General features: G+C 32.2%; 1 protein-coding gene across 7 annotated transcripts; it reads right to left on the bottom strand.

The window, feature by feature from the left end:
* Positions 1-1,624: 1,624 nt before the first annotated feature.
* Positions 1,625-19,899, bottom strand: LOC120775038 (cyclic AMP response element-binding protein B). 7 transcript variants are annotated; one of them, XM_040105013.1, is made up of 6 exons: positions 19,705-19,899; positions 9,365-9,861; positions 9,099-9,275; positions 8,842-9,013; positions 5,180-5,323; positions 1,625-5,024 (listed from the first exon to the last, which is right to left on the bottom strand). In XM_040105013.1, exons 2-6 carry the CDS (start codon positions 9,563-9,565, stop codon positions 4,816-4,818), a joined length of 903 nt encoding a protein of 300 aa, XP_039960947.1. In that variant the 5' UTR covers positions 9,566-9,861; positions 19,705-19,899; the 3' UTR covers positions 1,625-4,815. The 7 variants fall into 7 exon arrangements, with proteins under 7 accessions (XP_039960947.1, XP_039960942.1, XP_039960945.1 ...); XM_040105008.1 differs by having other exon boundaries at positions 19,709-19,899; XM_040105011.1 differs by lacking the exon at positions 19,705-19,899 and adding an exon at positions 16,351-16,375.
* Positions 19,900-21,365: the final 1,466 nt, after the last annotated feature.

The following is a 21,365-nucleotide window of genomic DNA, read 5'->3' as shown; positions in this document are numbered from 1 at the left end:
CTTTGCTATAAATGGTTCGAACAAATTCTTGCGACTCCACCGCTGATGTAGTTAAAAGTTTTATATGTTATTATTACAGCACAATTCCATTCTATTTAACTTCTTTAATAAATAGCTTATTATTTAGCAAAGGAAATATCGCCCTAATAGCTTCTATCATCACTGCTAGGTTAACATATGTTTTGAGTACAGTATGTCCAATTTTAACTGAATCGAATCATCATCGATCTTCGATCCTCGACGCATACATACATCATTCATACTCACCAACATTTTTTTTTTTTGCAATGGACATTGTTATTACACATATCTTGAATGTTTTAAACTTTTTCATTTAAAATATATTTTTTATTTCAATATCTATCGTTAGGACAAATTATAACAATGCAATTTCTTTACAAATTTACCTAAAAATTTCAACTTGTTTTCGCAATTGAAATTTATTTTCATAAATAATAAATTTGTGTTGTACACACATTTATTCATGATTTTAACAATGAAATTTGAAGAAAATTGTATTTGCAATTTTTTATTGTTGTTGTTTAAATATCGACCCGTTTGCTTAGTGGCACCATTTTAATGAAAACTTTCGTCTTGCTAAATTCTTGAAATTCATTTTTATTAATATGCATACATACATACTTACATACATATGTACACAGACATATGCATGTGTATTTATTTATTTATTTCATAGCATATGTATGGATTTTTGTGATTTGTATATATTCTCTAGCAGTTTTGTATTGAATTCACATCAAAAATATTCATTTTATGCATTTTTGTATTTCTGTAAATTGTAATATTTTTCATATAGTATTCCTGTTATTTTGTTATTTTTAAATTGTTGCTTGATTGAATTTTTCATGTTGTTTTCGTAATTGAAATTAGTTTTCAAACACCTGTACAGAATTATAGGGTATTTGTTGTTGTAATTGTCTAATATACCATTGCAGTAAATTTTTTTATTCCTTCTATTTTTTTTTTTTTGTTTTTTGTTTTGCTTCTAATTGATAACCCGGCATATTACCGCGAAACACATACCATTTATTTTTGTGAAAATAACTAGTCCCGCTGTAGTTTCTTAAAAATAATCAACTTGAAATTGTGTTGAAAGTTTTGAATAAACCAAAATCATTTTTTTTATTCGAGTTTTAATATTCACGACTATGCATATTATTGCGCCAGTTTTGCATACTATTTCTGCAAATTACTTTGTATTTAAATTGAAAATGTATATGTACGCATAGTATACATGTATGTATGTACGTATAGTATACATGTATGTATGGACTTGTATACAGGCTTATATACATACTTACATGCATATTTATGTATGTACATATTTAGAAATGTAAGTGTACGTGTACCGTAATATGCCAGAATGCTTTTGTTTAAAATGTATTTTAGAGTTTTTAATTTGAATTTCAAATATTTATCACTATTCATTGATTCTTTTTTTTAATTTTTTTTTAGAAAAAACATTCAATGTACAAATTTTAATTATTAAGAATTTTACATTTAAGTATTTGTAACTATGTGCACAATTTTACTTTTAGTATTGTTTCATAAAATTTAGCTCCGTAATTGCATTTCATTTACCAATAATTTATGTATGTTTGTAGTTATTTGTTTTTTTTTTTTATGGTTATACTAAGTTTTAGCAATACAATTACCAAGTTTTTAAATTTGAATTCATGCTTATTAAGCGTTGAGTTATTCTTATAAAGGTTACTCATTGAGTAAATTGTTTTGCTTAATTGCAATCAAAAAAGTTACTTTGCCCTGTGATTAACGCTTATCGCGCATAACTTTTGTGTAGATGTACATACATACGTACTTATAATATATACATGAGATTTAAGTGCTAATACTTGCACTTCGCTCAGATTTTTCCTTCCCTTAAATGTTTCTATATTCATTATACATTAATGAATGTATGTAGCAATCATAAGCCTTAAATTAAAATATCAGCCGCACCACGCTTCTTAAACACATTTTCTACCAAATAGTGATTACTTCAAACCCACCAAACTATAATTTTATATTTCCATCCAAAAAATTTAGTTATGTAAATTGAATCACATTTATCTAGCCTAAAGATGTGCACATCAAATTTATAATAAAGAAATTCGTTAAGAGTGAAATAGAGTTCACAAGTGAACCGATATTTAAGTGTAAATACCACTTTTTATGTTGTTGGAAATTGTAGCAGCACTCCAAAAATCTTACATTTTCATTACTCGAATCTCAAAAATATGCAAACTTCAACCGTATCTACAAAATTAATGTATATTGAATTGCAAAAATCAGGTAAATTAAGATAGGATTAAAAAGATATTTTATATATTTTTATGGTCATACTCCATAACAAAGCCACGGTAGGTTATCATTTTATACAAAGAATATTTCGGATTTCCAAGGGCTAAATATTCGAAATTTGTAATAACTAAGCGTAATATAAAGTAAAAGGGAATCGGAATATGACTCATCTTTGTATATTAGGGTGTCGGTTATTTTCAAATTTATAATTTTTTTGCAAACCCCCTTGAAGTTATTGCTCTTACGAAAGAATACAATGTAAAAAGCTCTTTATTTTCAATTAACCCGTCTAAATCATATTTATCTTCCATGTAAAAACCATGGGAGATTTTTATATTTTGTATTAAAAAAAGTAAACTTCAAAAAAGTGATGTTCTAATGAAAACTTTAAAAGTTATACTACCTCAAAGTTATTTATCAAGTATTCTTAGTAATACTTGATGCAAGTGATCTATGTATGCTGTGTTGCTCATACGGCATGGTGTGCTGTATGCATACATTACATTTGGTGCATAACTTGAAAAGGAATGAATTTCGTTTTCTTAAAGATGTGCTATTTTGTTTTGTTTTGTAATATAGCCACGTTTTAAACTGAAAGTAGAGAACTTTTATTTACGTTACATCCTTTTTAAGGCAAAAACTGTAACTGCAAGGGCGTTTGCAAAAAAAAAATATCTGCTAACATATGTATGTATGTAAAAAATAGAAAGGTTAAACATTGCTAGCCATTAACTATACAATTAATTTGATATGAGCACAATCAAATATTATAGCTCAAATGCAAGTGAGATTCTATTTTCAATGCCAACCATTTGTAATTTCAAAATCTCTTAATTTCGACCCCTCATTTTATCGTTTGTAAATATATCCACAGTCGCACGCATACATATACATACATACATATATACAATCAAACAAACCAGCATATGCATATTTTGTAGTTTTTTGTTTAAATTTTCATTTAACTCCGTTCTAAACCTTTTTTACATTGTTTTCTTTTTTATTTAAATTAATTAAATCAAAGATGATAATAACAAAGAGCTTCATAATTAAGTATAATGTACAATAAAAAATTAAAATACAATTAAGCATAAGAAATCTTGTTGGCAACAAAATATGATATGTGCCACTTAAGCAACAAATTCAATTAAACTAAAACACATACACGTTGGAAAATCGGGCGACTAGCTGCCACGATTTTGCCAAGACTGCTGGCGATGGCTCGAATAAACTGTCCTGCATTGTATACAAATTACTTCTAACCTTTACTCATTTGTCACAAGTACATATACATAACAGAGAAATACACAATACAATGAATTAATTACAATTTAAACATAATTTACAATTCTTTTATTCAATAATCATTTTATTTTTTATATATTATCCTCACAATTTCTTCTGTGTTTAAATGGGCTAGTTTTTCTTTAATGAATTTTATATTAAAGTATTTGCATTTCATTAACATTTTCTACAGAGCCACGGTATCAAAAGCATTCTTCGTTATTTCACTTACTTTTGTTAAACATCAGCATATACAAACTTAGAAACAAATTTCATTTCTATTTAAAATTGTAGTTAAAATTAAAATTTGTTACAAATTAATTTTGCATTCACTTACTGCATTATTATTTAAAAAAATATATATGTATTAACCAACTTCTAGTCGGTCCGTCTACCGTCATCAGGTCATCGTCGCACTTTGACTGTGGCATACAATTACCATTGCTTTATGTTATCATAACATAATAGAATTGCATTTACACTATTAAAATGCATCACTTATTTCACATATCTCATCTCATTTTAAATATTAAGATAAAAATTTTTACAAAAAAATTCTTTATTCTCTTCTCACTTTCCTTGCATATGTTTTGTTGTGTGTGGGTGTGTTTTTTTTTTTTTTTGCTTTTCTTCAAAAAATTTGTTGAGTCGAAAAATTAGTGCAGAGTACTACTAATTCTTCGCCGTATCAGGTTAACAATTTGTGGGAGGTCTGGCGGGCACAAAAACAACGTTAGCGGCGGTGGCTTTGACGGCAGCGGCGGCAACAGCATTCATATTTGCAACTACAATGCGGCGCACAATGGTTGTTGTAGTTGTTGTTGCTGCTGCTGTTGCTGCTACAGATGGCACTGCTTTCCCTACATGTAACACTTGCAAGCGATTGTTCACTTGAAAATCCTTTGGCTCAGCTGCAACACATTCAACCGTAGGATCGTCCTTACAACGGTTGCCATTATCACTATCATCACCATGTTGTTGTAATGTGTTATCAGCTGTAAGTGAATCCGTTTCACTTAACGCATTGCTATTAAAAACTACACTTGCAGCAGCATTTTCACAATTTGTACTTGTAGCGGCGAAATCTACATTTGATACGACAGCATTATCTGCAACTGCAGTATCTACGACATTGTCGCCATCGTTTTCATAGTTATCCGTAGCCACCACTTCCGTCCCAACCGCATCGTCGTCATCATCCTGCCTGTCTCAATCGATCTTTGTTTGACAATAGAGCTCCTTGAGTGATTTCAATTCTTCAATGAGCGCTTTGTTTTGATTCTCAAGCACCGCCACACGATTTTCCAGGCACTTTATATATTCCTTCTTTTTACGCCGACATTCACGTGCCGCCTCCCGATTTTTTTGTAATCGTATCTCGCGCTTGCGCGTCTGATCCTCAGCTATGCCACTATTATCTATGTAAAATAAACAAAATAACAAGTTTTAAAAACATGCCAAATTGCGTACAGCAATCGCACGCTAACTGAATTATATGATATCAGTAGTTTCTCTATATATACGAAAATATAATTTAATAATAAAAAAAATAATAATTGGAAACGTTCTTTACTAGTATTGTATGGAATCCTATGAGGTATGTAAAATGCTGCCGCATTGTCCGGCGGCATTTGTATTAGGGTGCCGCTTGTACCGCCCCCCGTGCTCGACAACGTGTGTAGTCCACCAGTCTCTGACATTTGCAAAGTCGCTCCACCTTTCATTCGTTATTACACAAGACCACAGTGCAGATAAATTATCAATCATTGTCATTGCAATCGATCAACGTGTATAGACAAATTTTGCAGATTCAGATCACCATCGCCAGTACCATAATTCGTTGCATTTCAAATTTGCATTCGTTTTTTTTTTTTTTTATTTTTTTTATTGTGGATTATTTATTGCATGTATGTTTGCCATTCAAAGTGTTGGTGGGGGGATCGTTGAAAATTATCAACATAATGTCGCATAATTATGATTGCAGAATTTGATTGTGACAGGGTTGGATTGCATCGAGAGTTGAGAAGAGGCGAAGTTGAAGTATTGGAGTAGGATTTGTTTTTGTTTTGGAAAAAGTCGAAAATAAGATCAATAACAATTCATTAGCTTACTCATTGACAATTAGAAATGGATTCAAACACTTTTAGTGCAAACCTCTATATACATACACACATTTATGAATATTATGTATTTATTGCACATTACATATGACGATTTTTATTTGATTCATTTGATTTAGGTACGTTTATGATGAGTTATGGATTCTGCAGTATGTATCAAGAAGCCTTAAATTTAATGTTAGTGCTTTCCTATAAGTTTACAGATATTATAGGCTTGTTGAGCTAAGTTGAGTTGAGCTTTTCGATATTTAGTGAATAGCAACATTCGATGCGATGATGACAGTAATTTTATCTATGTGTGCTCAGCAAAAAGCGATAAATTTGAGATCACAAAGAATTTACAGAGCGCCGCAAAAACACACACAACATGACAGACAGAGACAGAGACGGATAGAGAGAGAGAGAGAGAGATAGATACATAAAGAGAGTGGTAGATAAGCAAAAGTCACAGAGAGAGAATAGTGAGACTGGAGACAAGAGTGAAGACGTAGTGGTGTAAGATGTACATAGAACATATAGTATACGCAGAATAAATTTAAAAAGAACACGCATGGGTTAATGTTTTACATTGTCCTGTGTTCCTTCCTTCAATAATATTGGAAGATAAATGGATCAACATTAGCAGACTGTGAGTATATAACAGTTATTAACTGTGTTTATCAAAAAAAGAGAGAAAGAGAACGAATGAGAGCGCATGGGCGAAACAGAGATGCAATAATACATACAATGATAACAACGTGACAAGATTTTCAAACTCTTTTTATTAATTATTTATTCATAATTAACTTTTTTTAATTATCATTGTTAGAACAAATAGTTAGTTTAAAAAATCTCTAATTTTTTTTTTAATCAAATTAGCACAAAATTAATGGAAAATGACAATGCCTAACGTTCTAAGTTTTAGAAAATAATTGATTTGTTGTTAATAGTAAGGTAACATAACTACCTAACAAAAATCGAAAAAATTGTTAACGAACCTGAAAAGTTATTTCTCAACTATAATATTTCGCTAGCATTATTCTTTAACCTGTGGAAGAACCACGTTAAAGTTCAAGTTAATAACTGTATTTTTCTCAACTTAAGCATCTATGTATATATTCTAAATTGGATATTTATAAAAAAAACGGGTAATCTTATTGGGGGAAAGTTCAAAAGAAGATGCGAAAGAAGCTAAGTAAGGAGTTACTGCCAACTAGACCTTATGCAATAGCTAATAACTGCACTACGTTCCATTGAGATATAAAACAGTGCATTTCGTTAAATATATTGACGTTTCCACATGCTTTGTCTGTGTTGTGTGTGAGTTTCGTAAAGTTTCAGCGTCTGTTAAAAACTTCGTTTACTTGTAAAGAGACGAACGACCTTGCAATGTCAGCAGTAGTAGCAGCAGGATTAAAATGACAATAGTCGTATAACATGTATTTGTTTTTAACTACTATAAGCTCTCTTCGATACGTTCATAAAATTAAAACAGGAACAAACAAAACAAACGTTAAAAGAATTTAAAAAAATATGAGTGACCCACCACTCAGAGTGAGACAACGGCAAAGCTTTGATGACAACCTAGTTATGATACGGATGCATTATTTACTTCAATGTGTAATTAACAAAAATAATTTTTTACAAGATAAACAGAGGAGACAAATATTTAAAGAAAACATATTCTAAGTCATAATAATGGAAATGACAAATAGAGTAATGTGTTGAGCAATACCTACATACAGATGTATATTATGAAAAAGATTTTACGATAACGATGGGATGAGCATGTAGTACATTTACATTACATTCCTTACATGATAATGCATATGATCATGAAAGTGTTTTTCGCGAAATTCATGCAGTGATTCTGGCGATGGTGATTATGTTGATAAAATAGTGTCAAAATTTAGCGATGATACAAGGCACGTTGTAGACTAAAAATTAGACAAACATTTCGTTGATATACATACATACATACAAAAGTCTTTCAAAAACAATGCTTTGTTTTCATTTATATATAATATTAATTAATTAGAGTTACCAAAAACCCGTTAACTCAGAATTGCACCACATCGCTGAAATTTGCGTTTTTGGAATAAATTTCCACAATTTTCAAAAGTTACAACGGTGTGATTACTTTGACAGCTATATCTCTCAAAAGGCGTATATCCCTATAAAGCATCCTGTATATTATTATTATTCAGAACGTTTTACCTATTTCAGAGCAGTTTTTTAGATTCGTCAACTTTTAAAATATATTATCAGTTTTATTGCTTTTTTATACAATATAATATAAATGATCTTCGTTACGAGCTGAGTCGCTTTAGCCTTGTCTGTGTGTGTACGCGAACTAGTCGGTCCATTTTTAAAATATTGGTCTCAAATTTGGCAAACGTTCTATTGTTCCCAAGACAAAGTCCATTTGTCGGAACTTAAGTCAGCGTATGGAAAACTTATTTATTTGACAAAGTGCCTTCACGAAATTTGACACAGATCCAACCTCAGACCCCAGACAGCCGAACAATCTTTAAACAGTTGTTTCAATATTCCTATAGCTTATATACCATAGAAACTGACCCATCAAACTCAAGCCTTTGTATCCTCAAATGTATCCTCTTGAAATTTGACATAGATTATTGTCTAAGGCAACACTACAAACCCGAAACAAATTGTATATTCATACAGGATCCCATAAAAACTAATCTATCAAAATCAAAATATATGTATATCTTTTTATACCCCTTTATGCTATAATTAATACAGCTGTGAAGGGTATTAGGTGCAAACGAAGTTAACGTTTTTTCTTACTTATACTGAATTCGTGTAATCTTTAATGATTACAATTTCCTTTTCTTATTCTTACTATTTGGATGTATGTATGACAAATACAAATGTATGTATATATGCTTTTGATATTTTTATTTAATGTCTTAATGTATTTTTGCCAATTGTGCAGAACACAATAAAATTTTATGAAGACGCAACTTAAGATATCAATGTATAAAATGGTAACAAATAAAAACACTAACTAATGCTTCCGGTTAAAATTATTTGTATTAGATAAAAAATTTAGTGTAAAAATACACGTATTTACAAAAATGCACGTGTTTTCAAAACAATATTTTATAATTACCTGTTATATCAGGTCCACTAATTTCGGTGAAAATTTTATTGTACGATGGCCTTCTTGTGAGCTCTATTCGTCGCTGCGGTGAGTCCTCGTCAGTGAGACTATCTTCACTATTAGTGTCGAGGTGTTGTGTATTTGGTTCGGGTTTGATTTTACATTGAAAATGTGGAGGGAGCTGAGGTAAAAATGATAACAGAAACATTATTATTAGCCGATTTTTTATGTTGAAGAAAAATGTGTAATATATAATATCAATTCACCTGTACACCACTGCCTGATGTTGTGTGTATTACCGTTGTACTAGGTGGCTTATTCACATATAATACCCCACCCTTGGGTACACCTATCGTTCCTGCCGTCGCCGCGGTCACAGCATTTGTGGCGGCTGTTTGAATGACTGACGACTGATTGGCTGCCTGAATGACAGACTGCATTTGCTATATTAATAGGCAATACAAGGATTAGTATTATACAAAAGAAACATAACAGTTATTTGCATGGCAAAATATATGGTATTATATATTACCTGTAAACTGTGCACCGGTGCTGCTAAGGGGTATTGTACACTCGCTGTTGTGGTCAATACAGTAGCTCCACTACCGGCGGCTGATGTTGCTACACTATTGCCGGCCGTTGAGTTATTACTTTGGTGCGTTGAGGTAGTCGTCAAATTGTGACCTTCCTCAATATTGTTCGAGTTGCCGTTCTCCTCACCGATGCTGTCCATTTTTTTAATTTTTAACAGCACCGTCACGTCTTGCGACAACTGCTTCAGTTTGACAATTTTTTTCTTTATAAGAGCAACCCAGAAAGATGCAAAATCGTAGTCAATATGCTACTACGAAAAGCAAAATAATTTTTGGTTGCTACTGACTAATATCGACCTTTGGTGCTAATTAAAGTTTCTTTGTTTTGGTTTGTTGTTAATATTCAAAGCTTAGTAAGAGTTTTATGGTTTCACAAGCGGCAAGCCGATCGAAATATGTATGATATTTTGTTATTCCATTCAAAATAAGATTTGAGCTGAAAACATAACAAAAAAATAATTATTAGTTAGATTTATAAAGCACACGAAGGATTTTTTATTTGACATATGTATATCAATGTATTTTCTAACTCAATTCTATTTTCTTAAAATATTAATTAAATCGAAATTTGAATATGTCGAAGATTTTTAAGTATATCTTGGAGAACTGTATACCCATCTGATCAAATTTGACCTGGACTGACAAAAAAAACAACACTTTGACTTATTTGAATACATATTTTTATTATCGTCTTCAAAAAAGCTCCTAATTTTCCTTGCACTTCCTAAAAGCTTTGACAGGGATGGCATTTAGTGTCTTCAGCGAATTTTGGTTCTTTCGGTTTCGGCCCATTTTTCGAGCGTATCATATTCATAAACTCACGTCTGATCACCAAATAATGTGTATTTGATGAGTATAGAGTCCTTAGCCAACTTGTCAAGCATTTCTTTTGCAATCCCCTCTCGACATCGTTTTTGCATAAGATTCAGATCTTTTGGTACGGGCCAAGCACTGATACGTTATATACCAAAAACATTAACCAAAATATGTTGAGTCGATTCATAACAGAAGTTGAGATCCTCTGGGATATTTCTGATACCCCGATTTTTAAGCACTGTTCCTATTTACCTAGAAATCCGTCAACCTCCGAAACTCAATCAACTAAATGAATTGCAATGCCTATGTAGGCAAGTGTTCACCAAAACCTTACACCATTTGAACTATGAAAAGCAGTAACAAAGTGTTTCACCTGATAAAGATAATTTCATTAGCAATAATGGCAACATCATCAATATAAAAAAATATTTAAAGGGAGTAAAACTGACGATAATAGAATGACCACAGATGAACAAAACAAAAACGAAAACAAAACCGCTTTGTCGTCTGCTGCCTTTATATGCGAAATTGATACTACAGTGGTACAATTATGTTCACATACCACTGTATCATATGAGTCACTAGCAGCAGCAGCACGCCATATCTCCGATCAGAAGCTAGCAAGCAAGTCACATCGTCACATTCACCAAAACGTCTAAGTCAGCGTCATAAACGGCAGACGCTTTGGGTGCGAGACAAAGCGTCAGCAGCAAAAGCGACCGAACGACTTCGAATACATATATAACAAATATTCATATGCGTAGAATTGATCGTGTTGCCAATTGGTCGTTGGCTATCAACGCCGACAGTAATCACAACAGAGAAGCAACGAACAGGCAATTCAACGGATTTTAATCATCGAATGAAAACATATTGCACCAGCGATGATGAATACTACTATTGAAAGTGTATTTGTATGAATGAATATTCGCAATGTATATACATATGTACAAATGATATGCGTACGTATAAAAAGAGCGCCAAACTTCATCACACAAAGTATTAAAAAAATAAAAAATAACTAAATGCAACGAACCCAACTGGAAGTTGTATATTGCCTACCATGATCACGCACCAACGTTAACATACTTAAATCGATGTACATATACTTATGTATATAGGCATATTACGAGTACATGTGTATGTAATGCATATTTGCCCGTTTTGTTGATATCATTATACTATATCACCACGGACACGTCATCAACATTTCGTTTATAACTTGCACATATGTACATACATAAGTTTATACATACATACATGCTATGTACATTTTGAACAACTCACAAATGCAAAATGAAATATGAAACGTCGCGTAGCCATTTAAGGTGTGTAAACATGTAGAATGTATATTTTATTGTTAAGAATGTTTATTCTTGATAAAAAAAAGGCTGCGAAGTCTGAAACCTAATTGTTGAGAGATGTCGTCACCAACCGAAATCGCAGTTACTTATCACGCTTTCCCTTGTCAAGATTAAAATGAAAAGGATTTTTTCTGCTTTTCGCAGTTCATAGCACTATATAATTTTGACCACAAATGCATCATTTTAGGAAGTGGTTAGTTTTAGGTAGTACATACATATGTATGTATATTGGTGACCCGATATCGGACGCTGGAAGCCTTGGAAAATGAGCAAGTTTATTATATCAAAATATTTGCAAACGTCCTGGGCGGAAAAGGATTTTTTCCATATACATACTTCCAAACCACTTACATATTTAATTAAAGTATTTTTATGCCCTGAATAGGGTGTATTAAGTTTGCCACGAAGTTTGTAGCACCCAGAAGGAAACTTCGGAGGCCCTATAAAGTATATACATATAAATGATCAGTATGTTGAGCTGAGTCCATTTAGCCATGTCCGTCTGTCTGTCTGTACATATGTATGCATGTATATGACCTAGTCCCTCAGTTTTTAAGGTATCGTTTTGAAATTTTGGAAACGTCATTTTCTTTTCAAGAAGCTGCTCATTTGTCGGAACTGCCCATATCGGACCACTATAACATATAGCTGCCATATAAACTGAACGATCGGAATCAAGTTCTTGTATGGAAAATTTTCCCATTTGACAATGTATCTTCACAAAAGTTGGCACAGGTTATTATCTAAGATAATAATGTAATATCGGAAAAAATTGTTCAGATCGGCTCACTATAGCATATAGCTGCCATAAAACCGAACTATCGGAATCAAGGTAAAACTGATTACTGCTTAAGGTAATAATATAATCTCCGAAAAAAATTGTTCTGATCGGATTACTATAGTTTCCAGACAAACTGAACACATAGTTACTAAAAAAATGCTGTGAAGGGGATATTAGCTTCGGTGCAGCCGAAGTTAACGTTTTTTTCTTGTTTAACTATTCCTTGTAAAAATAGTACGTAAAAACACCACTATATATTGTGATTCCACGTGCATATATGTATTTGAATTTATTTATTGTTGTACCTTATGTTTCATAGATGTTCATATTTTGTATATTACTAATTTGTAAAACAAAATATGTAAATATAGCTAAAACCGCATTACTACTAAAGATTGACAGTCGTTGAACGCGCCTTCATCTGGTATTTTCGCTATACGTGCCTTAATCTATGATGTATTTTTATGAGGTGACGTCATTAATGTCAGCAAATAGTTAGGAGAAATCGTCAGACAAAGCATATGGATTATTATGGTCATACTACAAGTAAATCAACCAAAAAGTGATTAATTCACGTTGCCGGCGGTGGCTTTTTCTACTTCTTATGTTCTGAAGTAAATCTACTCTTGTTTATACTGTGTTCTTTCTAACAATATGCAAACTCTATGTACATACATACATATGTATGTACATAAGTATTGATATATTTTACTACATATCGTAATTGCTAGTCACTCCTTACGCGACAACGAATATAAAGTTGCGTTATATGTTTGAAAAGATGTGCTATTTGCCCTATTATCGTATTTTAACTCCAAAATTTTCGATACAATATTTGGCGCTATTTTGAAATAATTTGTATGTTTGTCGCGAATTGGCAAAACTTTGTAAATATGTATGCCAAACGTTGAAGGAGTGACGTAATTTTATGTTTTGTATTGAATGCTTTGTAATTGGCACACTACACAGCATATAACAAACATTGAATATTAATATTTTAAACATCAGAATTCATACATTCTCAATAGAATACAGACTGTAAATATAAAATATATTATACCACTAATTTAAGATCTGTCACGATTTCTATGATGACTTATAATTAAATATAATGTAGTAACTATCCATGGCGCACCGTTGATGATATTAAAAAAAAAGTTCTGTAAAATTGTGGCTTATGTACATATCGGTCTCCTTCCTATATTTTGTATTATTTTATTAGCATGTGTTGCTGTTGTTTTTGTACTGGTTACCCTGCCCTATTTGGAGCGAAAGGTAAATTAGTTGTCAAGGTCGTCGAACAGGTCCAGGAAACGATTTGTTTCGATGGGGTAGGACCTTTGTGACCCAGATGTTAAATCAGTTTTTTTTTTACAATGCTTTTTAATATACATATGTACATATCTTGAGTATGTGAGATTAAAGACCACAAAACATAAATTGACTTGTGGTATTTCTTTGCGTAGAGTTGTTTCACATTCCTTCATTTTTAATTAGCTATTAGTACCCGATAAGTATTCATCAATGTTAAATGATTATTTCTAAAAAAATAGGATTAAAAATATGAAATATCAATGCCTAAATTTTATCATGAATTAATATACTTCAATTTTTTTATTATTAATATTCTTGTTATAGTTTTGACGGAGATATTCTTCGAAATTGTCTACTGTTCATCCCCTTAGAAGGGGAGGAAAAGTCAAGGGCAAACAAATGTTTAGGATCTCAAATGGTTTTTTTGTACACCCTAAGTATTCACTTACTCTGCAAGAATTAATAATAATTTTTACTATTCGCAGTTGTGGCTAACAATTTCTAGTTTTAGTAATTTTAAAACCTCTGCATAATCCAAACAAACCTTTAATATAGCATAATAACGTAATCTCAATTAATTGAAAATACCCTCTAATATAAAGCACAATAACACACTACATCAGCACCACAATTTATTACATTATACCATTTAAAAAGCACATGTTGGCAGATGGATTATATTCTATTTTTTTTTTACAATATTTTGAGAGTTAAACACTTTACAAAATATTTTGACTTCGTCATCAACTTCTGCATTTTTGCAAAAACTATAATCAAAATTTGATTAACAAATCACAAATCGTAGTAAACTGCACAACCACTAAAACTTCATTATCTACACATATAACTTAAGCTAGTTAAGCATTCAGACTAAAACATCAAAATTTGGATATTTGATAAAGGAAAAACACTAACAGCACTTGATAGAGCAAATAAATTTCAGCTGAAGAAAAAAATCGGCAACAATCCAATAGCAACAGAAACTTTGAAACTACGTCGACAACTACGACAGCAACCACGAAACGAAACTTCTGATGACATCACTAAAAAATTACTTTATTGTTATTGGTGCTTGTGATGTGCCTGCTTTTTCTTGCTTTTGTTATCGTTGTTGTACAAATTACACTGTGCCCACGAAATTGTAAACAAACTCTAAAATCTGCCTTCATCTACCACAGGCAAGAACGAATAAACCATATTTATCGGGTTTGCACATTCGCGTTGACACATTCGCTCTATTAGGTCGATGTTGTTCGGCGAAAAATGACATAGGATAGTATATTTTTGCTTTTTGTTTTTGTTTCGTTGATTTTGCATACGAGTGATTACCTAAAATTTTGCTTTAAATTTACTCGATAATAACTTGTGGTGCTGTTGCATTTCAACTGCACCAGAGGCATTCCGGTTTCGAAAAGTTAAAAACGACTTTTTCCCAATAAATGATTTTTACTTCGGCAATCGAATTGGAAAATTCACAACGTCAATTCAAAAGCCCGAGAGTACTACACTATTTTCCATATTGTACACTTTTTATGATATTCTTATTTGATTTGTATACGTGTTTGTTTCGCTCGCGCTCATATAATAGTCGCAAATGAAAGAAATGGTGATATGTGAACGTATAAAGTTAGTTCAATAGTTAATTACCACGTGGTGAGTTAGAAATACCAACTTAGTGTTGCATTTTGTAATTGAAATAATTTTAGAAAACGTAACCCTAATGTTTTTGGAACAACGTTCTTATGCTGCTGCATATGGACATAAGAGTAAAATGTGGTTCAAAACCTAAACTTTTATAAGGTATTATTAATTTTCATTTAGAAAAGAGTTGTTTTGTTTCACACTGCGTTATTGATAGACGCCGATTTCATTACAATGCTGTTTTTTTATATTGTACGTAATTAAAACCACTATAATTAATACTTGGAAAAAGAGAAAATTTGATAAAATGTAATCAATTTTGTTTTTGATATTTCATACAAATATTTTTTGGTATTGTATGCATCATGCATCACTATATTATGGAGTGATTTTTTTTTTGCACATGTGACGTCATAAGTGAAAAAACTGACAGTACCAAACATACATACATATGTATGTACATATATAAATCTATTTTAATATTAAACTATGCTAAACTAACTACGAGTATATTATCACTAATACACCCAAAGTTATTAAAGCATTTATCTGATTACCTAGAGGTAAATGTATACGGCTTGCAACCGAAAATATCATTGCTTATCAAAATTAATGTTAACATACTCTTTTATCGAAACTTATGATGTTAGCTCTTGTTCTTATTCTGCTCTTGCGTCTTTCCAATCTACATTAAGCCAACTGTTGCAGGTGCTCTGTATTTGCCTCATATTGTTTGGTTGCCTTCTGTACACTTCGCGCGCATTTTTCCTTTCATTTATGTATGTATGTATGTATGTATGTATTTTTTCGCAGATAAATTGGGTATTACTTATGATTAAAAGTAGAAGTTAAGCAAAGGACAAACTATTAAAATGAATTAAGTGGAGGAGAGAATGATTCAAATAGGCATAAACAGCATATGTAAATAGATCTGCTTGTATACATACAATGTATTTAAGTACAAAAATTCATTCTATAAAAATGTCACTTTGACATCATATCTTTTTACCTGTATTTGTTGTCAATGTCGGATTGGGAAACATACCCCATTGACTGAAGTCCAAACTCAATATCAGCCAATTTGAATAATACCGTATTTGCTCTTGAAAATAAATATAAATACAAAGAACTTTAACTTCGGCTGCACCGCAGCTTTAATACACTTCAGATGTACGTACATACATATGTACATATAACTAAACTGAAAACGAAACTGGCTAACGGTTTGCTCCAACGGAAAACATTTTGTTATCTCTTACGAGCCACGTTGTTTGATATATGTATGTACATATGTATGTACATACGTAAACAACCTTCAAGTCGTATTATATGTTATAATAAGGATAATAATCTTTATCTTGATTTTGAAGATATCAGTGGTCTGATCAGAATAAGACCTTGATTTTAATCGTTCAGTTTGTATGGCAGCTACATATGTATGTATATGCGTAGTGGCCCGATAAATAAACAACATATTAGGAATAAAGGGATGTGTGCCAAATTTCAGATCGATACCTCAAAAACTAAGTGACTTAAATCGTCACGTTGATCATTTATACATTATAATATGTACATATTTATATGTATGGTATAAACATTTATGAGGTCTCCACCTTTTCGTTTTGGCAAACTGTATATACTCTATTCAGAGTACAAAAATGAAAACAACGAGAGTGGAGTGTTTTCGTCCATTCGGACAACATGATCTAGCCAGCGTAGCCGCTATCTTTTAATTCGCTGAACTATGTCAATGTCGTCGTATATCTCATACAGCTCATCGTTCCATCGAATGCGATATTCGCCGTGGCCAGCTCGCAAAAGACCATACATCTTTCGCAGAACCTTTCTCTCGAAACGTCAACTCATCAGATGCTGTCATCGTCCATGCCTCTGTACCATATAACAGGACGGGAATAATGAGTCATTTATAGAGTTTGGTTTTTTTTTCGTCGAGAGAGGACTTTACTTCTCAATTGCCTAGTCAGTCCGAAGTAGCACCTGTTGGCAAGAGTTATTCTGCTGGATTTCCAGACTGACATTGTTGGTGGTGTTTACACTGGTTCCAAAATAAACGAAATTATCTACGACTTCAAAGTTATGACTGTCAACAGTGTCGTGAGAGCCACGTCGGGAGTGCGACGACTGTTTGTTTGATGACAAGAGATATTTCGTCTTGTCCTCGTTCACTGCCAGACCCATTTGCTTTGCTTCCTTGTCCAGTCTGGAGAAAGCAGAACTAACGGCGCAGGTCTTGAGGCCGATGATATTAATATCATCTACACATGACTCTATCCTCCCTATATATACTATGTATAGTAAGATGTAATTTAAGCAAAAAGCTTAATTATCTCATTCGGGCCGATAATTGCTACTTCTTAAGCTTAGTACCATAAACTTCTTAAATGCAATGACTAATTCATACTTAATTGAAAATTAATTTGTTCACACGTGTTTGACTATAAATAAAACTCAGTTACATTGTTGATGAGCACGCTCTAGATATATTATAGGTATGTACATACATATGTACATAAATATATAGATTTTAACGGTTAGCATTTTCATAGGGGAAATACAATAAACCGCCGACTAAACAATCTATTTGCACTCGTAATATGAACCTTCGCCTATACATTGGAATACACATATGTAATTGCATATATACATGTACATACATATGTATAATTGCATATACTGCAACTGCATGTGATTACGAAAGCAACGACTGCGTCAACGAAGACAGCAGCAATGCTAGTAACAGCAGTGACATTTGTAACATCATAGAGAAAGAGTACCAACAACTATGTGTATTTCAACAGTTACGTACATATGTATATAAAAGTCTATTCTACATGTGATAAATGTAAGAGAAAAATTAAAAGAAATGCGGTTAATCAATCACATAAGAAATCATACATACTTATGTATGCTATATGTAATATGTCTAAATACCCATACGAACATAATGCTAAGCACTTGCATAGCCATCCACGAAGAAATGAAGAAATATTCAATGAAACGAGGTAATGGTGTTTGCCTCTTTCACGCAATTTGCACTTGAAACGCAAACAAAAACAAATAGTCAATAACACAGAGTCGGTAAAAGCAACAATTTGTCCTACAACAAAATCCATACTTTTTTTCTTACCATAAGTACGTATGCATATCATTTGTTTTTATGCATGTATTAATGTTCAGGAATAAATTAGTTGAATAAGGTACTAATAGACACAATAACAAAAACATACCACCGGCCAAACAACTAACACATTAGAACACTAGGCCAAAGCTACTCAAACTACAAAACACTGGTGTAGCTCAGAAGATCACACTGACAACTGACGAAAACAAATTAATTGTGATGATTAAACAATTCATTGAAAAGCTTCGCGTTTATTATGAAAATAAAATGAATATTCTAAAACCTTTACTGTGATTACGTCAAAATTTCTTCTGCTACTAGTGTTGTTGGTTTAGAAAAAGTGGCTGATTATGAGTTAGCTCCGCTACCTTCGTTACGACGTCCGCTTTGAAATAAGCACCCACACATAAACACATTTAATTTTGCAGTTGTTGTGTGAGCGCGTTTTTTTTAACACATGATGTATTATTGTACATATTTACAAACATACATACTTATATTGCTATTGCTATTTAAATATTTACATACATATGTATGTATGATTGCATTTGTTCGAATTGTTTTTATCAGATCTAACTGGCTGCTGAATTGACTGGGACTGGTGTGGCGGCTGTGCTGGGCCAGTACTATCAGTGCCGCGTATCTGTGGCCGCACTAATATTCGCATAATTTTTGCATACATTCATAAATACATACATATATATGTGCATAAGTATGAAGATATGTATGAGGGTCTATGACACTCCAACTTTTAATATGGCCAAACATCCATATGTTCAGATATATGTACATAGCTACATTTCTTAGACGTAAACATACATCTCATACAATATTTCAGTTTTTATAGCATTATACTAACTTTTCCTGTTTATTTACACAAAATTTTCCTATTTTGAAGAAATTTTTTTACGATCAGCTGGAATCCCTGTACATATATTCATACATACATACATACATACATACATATATGTATGTACATATGTATGTATATTTTTGCCAATTCTTTATGACTTCAGTCTTACTGCTTAATGCTCGCATTTTAGTTTTTCATTTTGTCTAATTTTCAAAAGTTATTTTGGGAATTTTTAATCTTTCGAATGGTAATTTGTATGTATATAATACATATGCATGTACATACATACATATGTATCTAAATACATTTGTATCTTGGCTTTATTTTAATTTTTTTTTTTTTGATTTTGTTTTTGCACCACAACTCACTCACACGAAATATGATTTCGTTTGGATTGTCGTCTTCGCCACTGTCACCGTCACCGATACTGTAGCTTTCGGAATGGCCCGTCCTCCACGTTTCACGTTCTAAGAGGCTGGCCCACACTATATACTTGTGTGTAGCTACAATAAGGCCGCCGCCGCGTACTTTTTCACACTCGTCACTCGCTCACTCATTCGCTCCGAATGCCTTACGTCGAAGACTGTGACTGACGAAAGCATTCAACAGCGACACAGATACGGCCAGCTATCGCAGCAACTACGACAATGGTTTACAGTGTTTCGACTTTATAAGAAATTACTTCTTAGGCACACATACATACATATGTAAGTACATTTTTCATTCCAAATGCTGGCAATATTTTTATATATATGTTATACTACCGAAGATGTGTGAAAAAACAGTAACCATGCTGCACCTTTAGAGGTGCATAGCCTAAAATTGAATGAAAAGATATTTATCTTTATTTTGGTCGATCAATTGGAATGACAGCTATATGATATTGCTATATACAAGGATTCGAGTTAGATCGTTCTGTATGTATGGCAGATACATCTTTTAGTAATCCGATCGGCGGTTTCGACAAGCGAGAAGCTTTTTAGGGTGAAAAGGATGTATGCAAAATTTCAAGTCGATATCTCAAATAGTTAGGGACTAATTCGCATATCGTTCATTTTATCACTAATCAATCATACATACACATATGCATGTATACTTTATAGGGTCTCGGACATTTCCTACTGAGAGTTAAAAATTTCTTCCCAAATTTAATATACCCTGTTCTGATAAGAGTTTTTTTGTAACCATATGTAAGATTCGACAGACAATATACTCTACATTTGACCAATTCATTGCATTCGGATGGACGATATACATAGCTGATAACATTTTTGCCACTAATTTAGTTTAAACAAATAAGCCTTCAGCACTAATACACTGTGCTACGTCGGCAATGACGACAACAACACCAATGGTTCGGAACGAACGAGCAAGAGAAACAACAATTACAACAACAAATGCAAAACACAACAAGCTTAGTCGGTTAAGAGCATTATTTTTGGTTCCTTCTTATATATACTTACATACATATGTAGGTATAGTATATACGTTCATATGTGTATTGTATTATTCCTATACAATAAGAGCAATTTTATCATTTTATTGGACTAGGCACCTAATCGAGTGTCACACACGTTGGCACGTGAATTGAAATTAAATAAATGACTACAGTAAAAGAATTTAGTGTACGTATTAAATAAAAAACGATAACGGCAAAATACATTACAAAAACGAAAAGAGCAATAACACCTGTACTGGCGTAGTTAATAATTAAATTTCGCACCTTCGTTATTTCAATCCTTTGAGCGACATACATACATATGTCCTGGGTGTATGTACATAATATGTAAGTATATATATACAGATATATATGTACGTTCTAGTATTCAAGCCAAAATCGGAAAAACTTACACATAATAAACCAATAATCTGTTAATTTCGGCTGCACCCTAGATATAACAAAAAACAAAATATTATGAATATGTTAATAAGTAACATTTAATATTCGGTTCCGCTCGAAGTAATCCTGTAATTATTTCTATCTTACAAAAATTAATTTCTTTTAAATTTAGTTTTAAACACAGTAACT

The sequence above is a fragment of the Bactrocera tryoni genome, chromosome 4 (genome assembly GCF_016617805.1).
Source record: "Bactrocera tryoni isolate S06 chromosome 4, CSIRO_BtryS06_freeze2, whole genome shotgun sequence".
NCBI lineage: Eukaryota > Metazoa > Arthropoda > Insecta > Diptera > Tephritidae > Bactrocera > Bactrocera tryoni.
This window is presented reverse-complemented; position numbering and strand designations above follow the sequence as displayed.

Bases quoted from the DNA above. Each gene is read 5' to 3' on its own strand.
- LOC120775038 (XM_040105013.1), bottom strand. From the start codon at position 9,565: ATGGACAGCATCGGTGAGGAGAACGGCAACTCGAACAATATTGAGGAA. The intron at 9,276-9,364 runs GTAATATATAAT...CTATTAATATAG, and splicing joins CACCGGTGCACAGTTTACAG to CAAATGCAGTCTGTCATTCA. The intron at 5,324-8,841 runs GTAATTATAAAA...AACGAATGAAAG, and splicing joins TAGTGGACCTGATATAACAG to GTGGAGCGACTTTGCAAATG.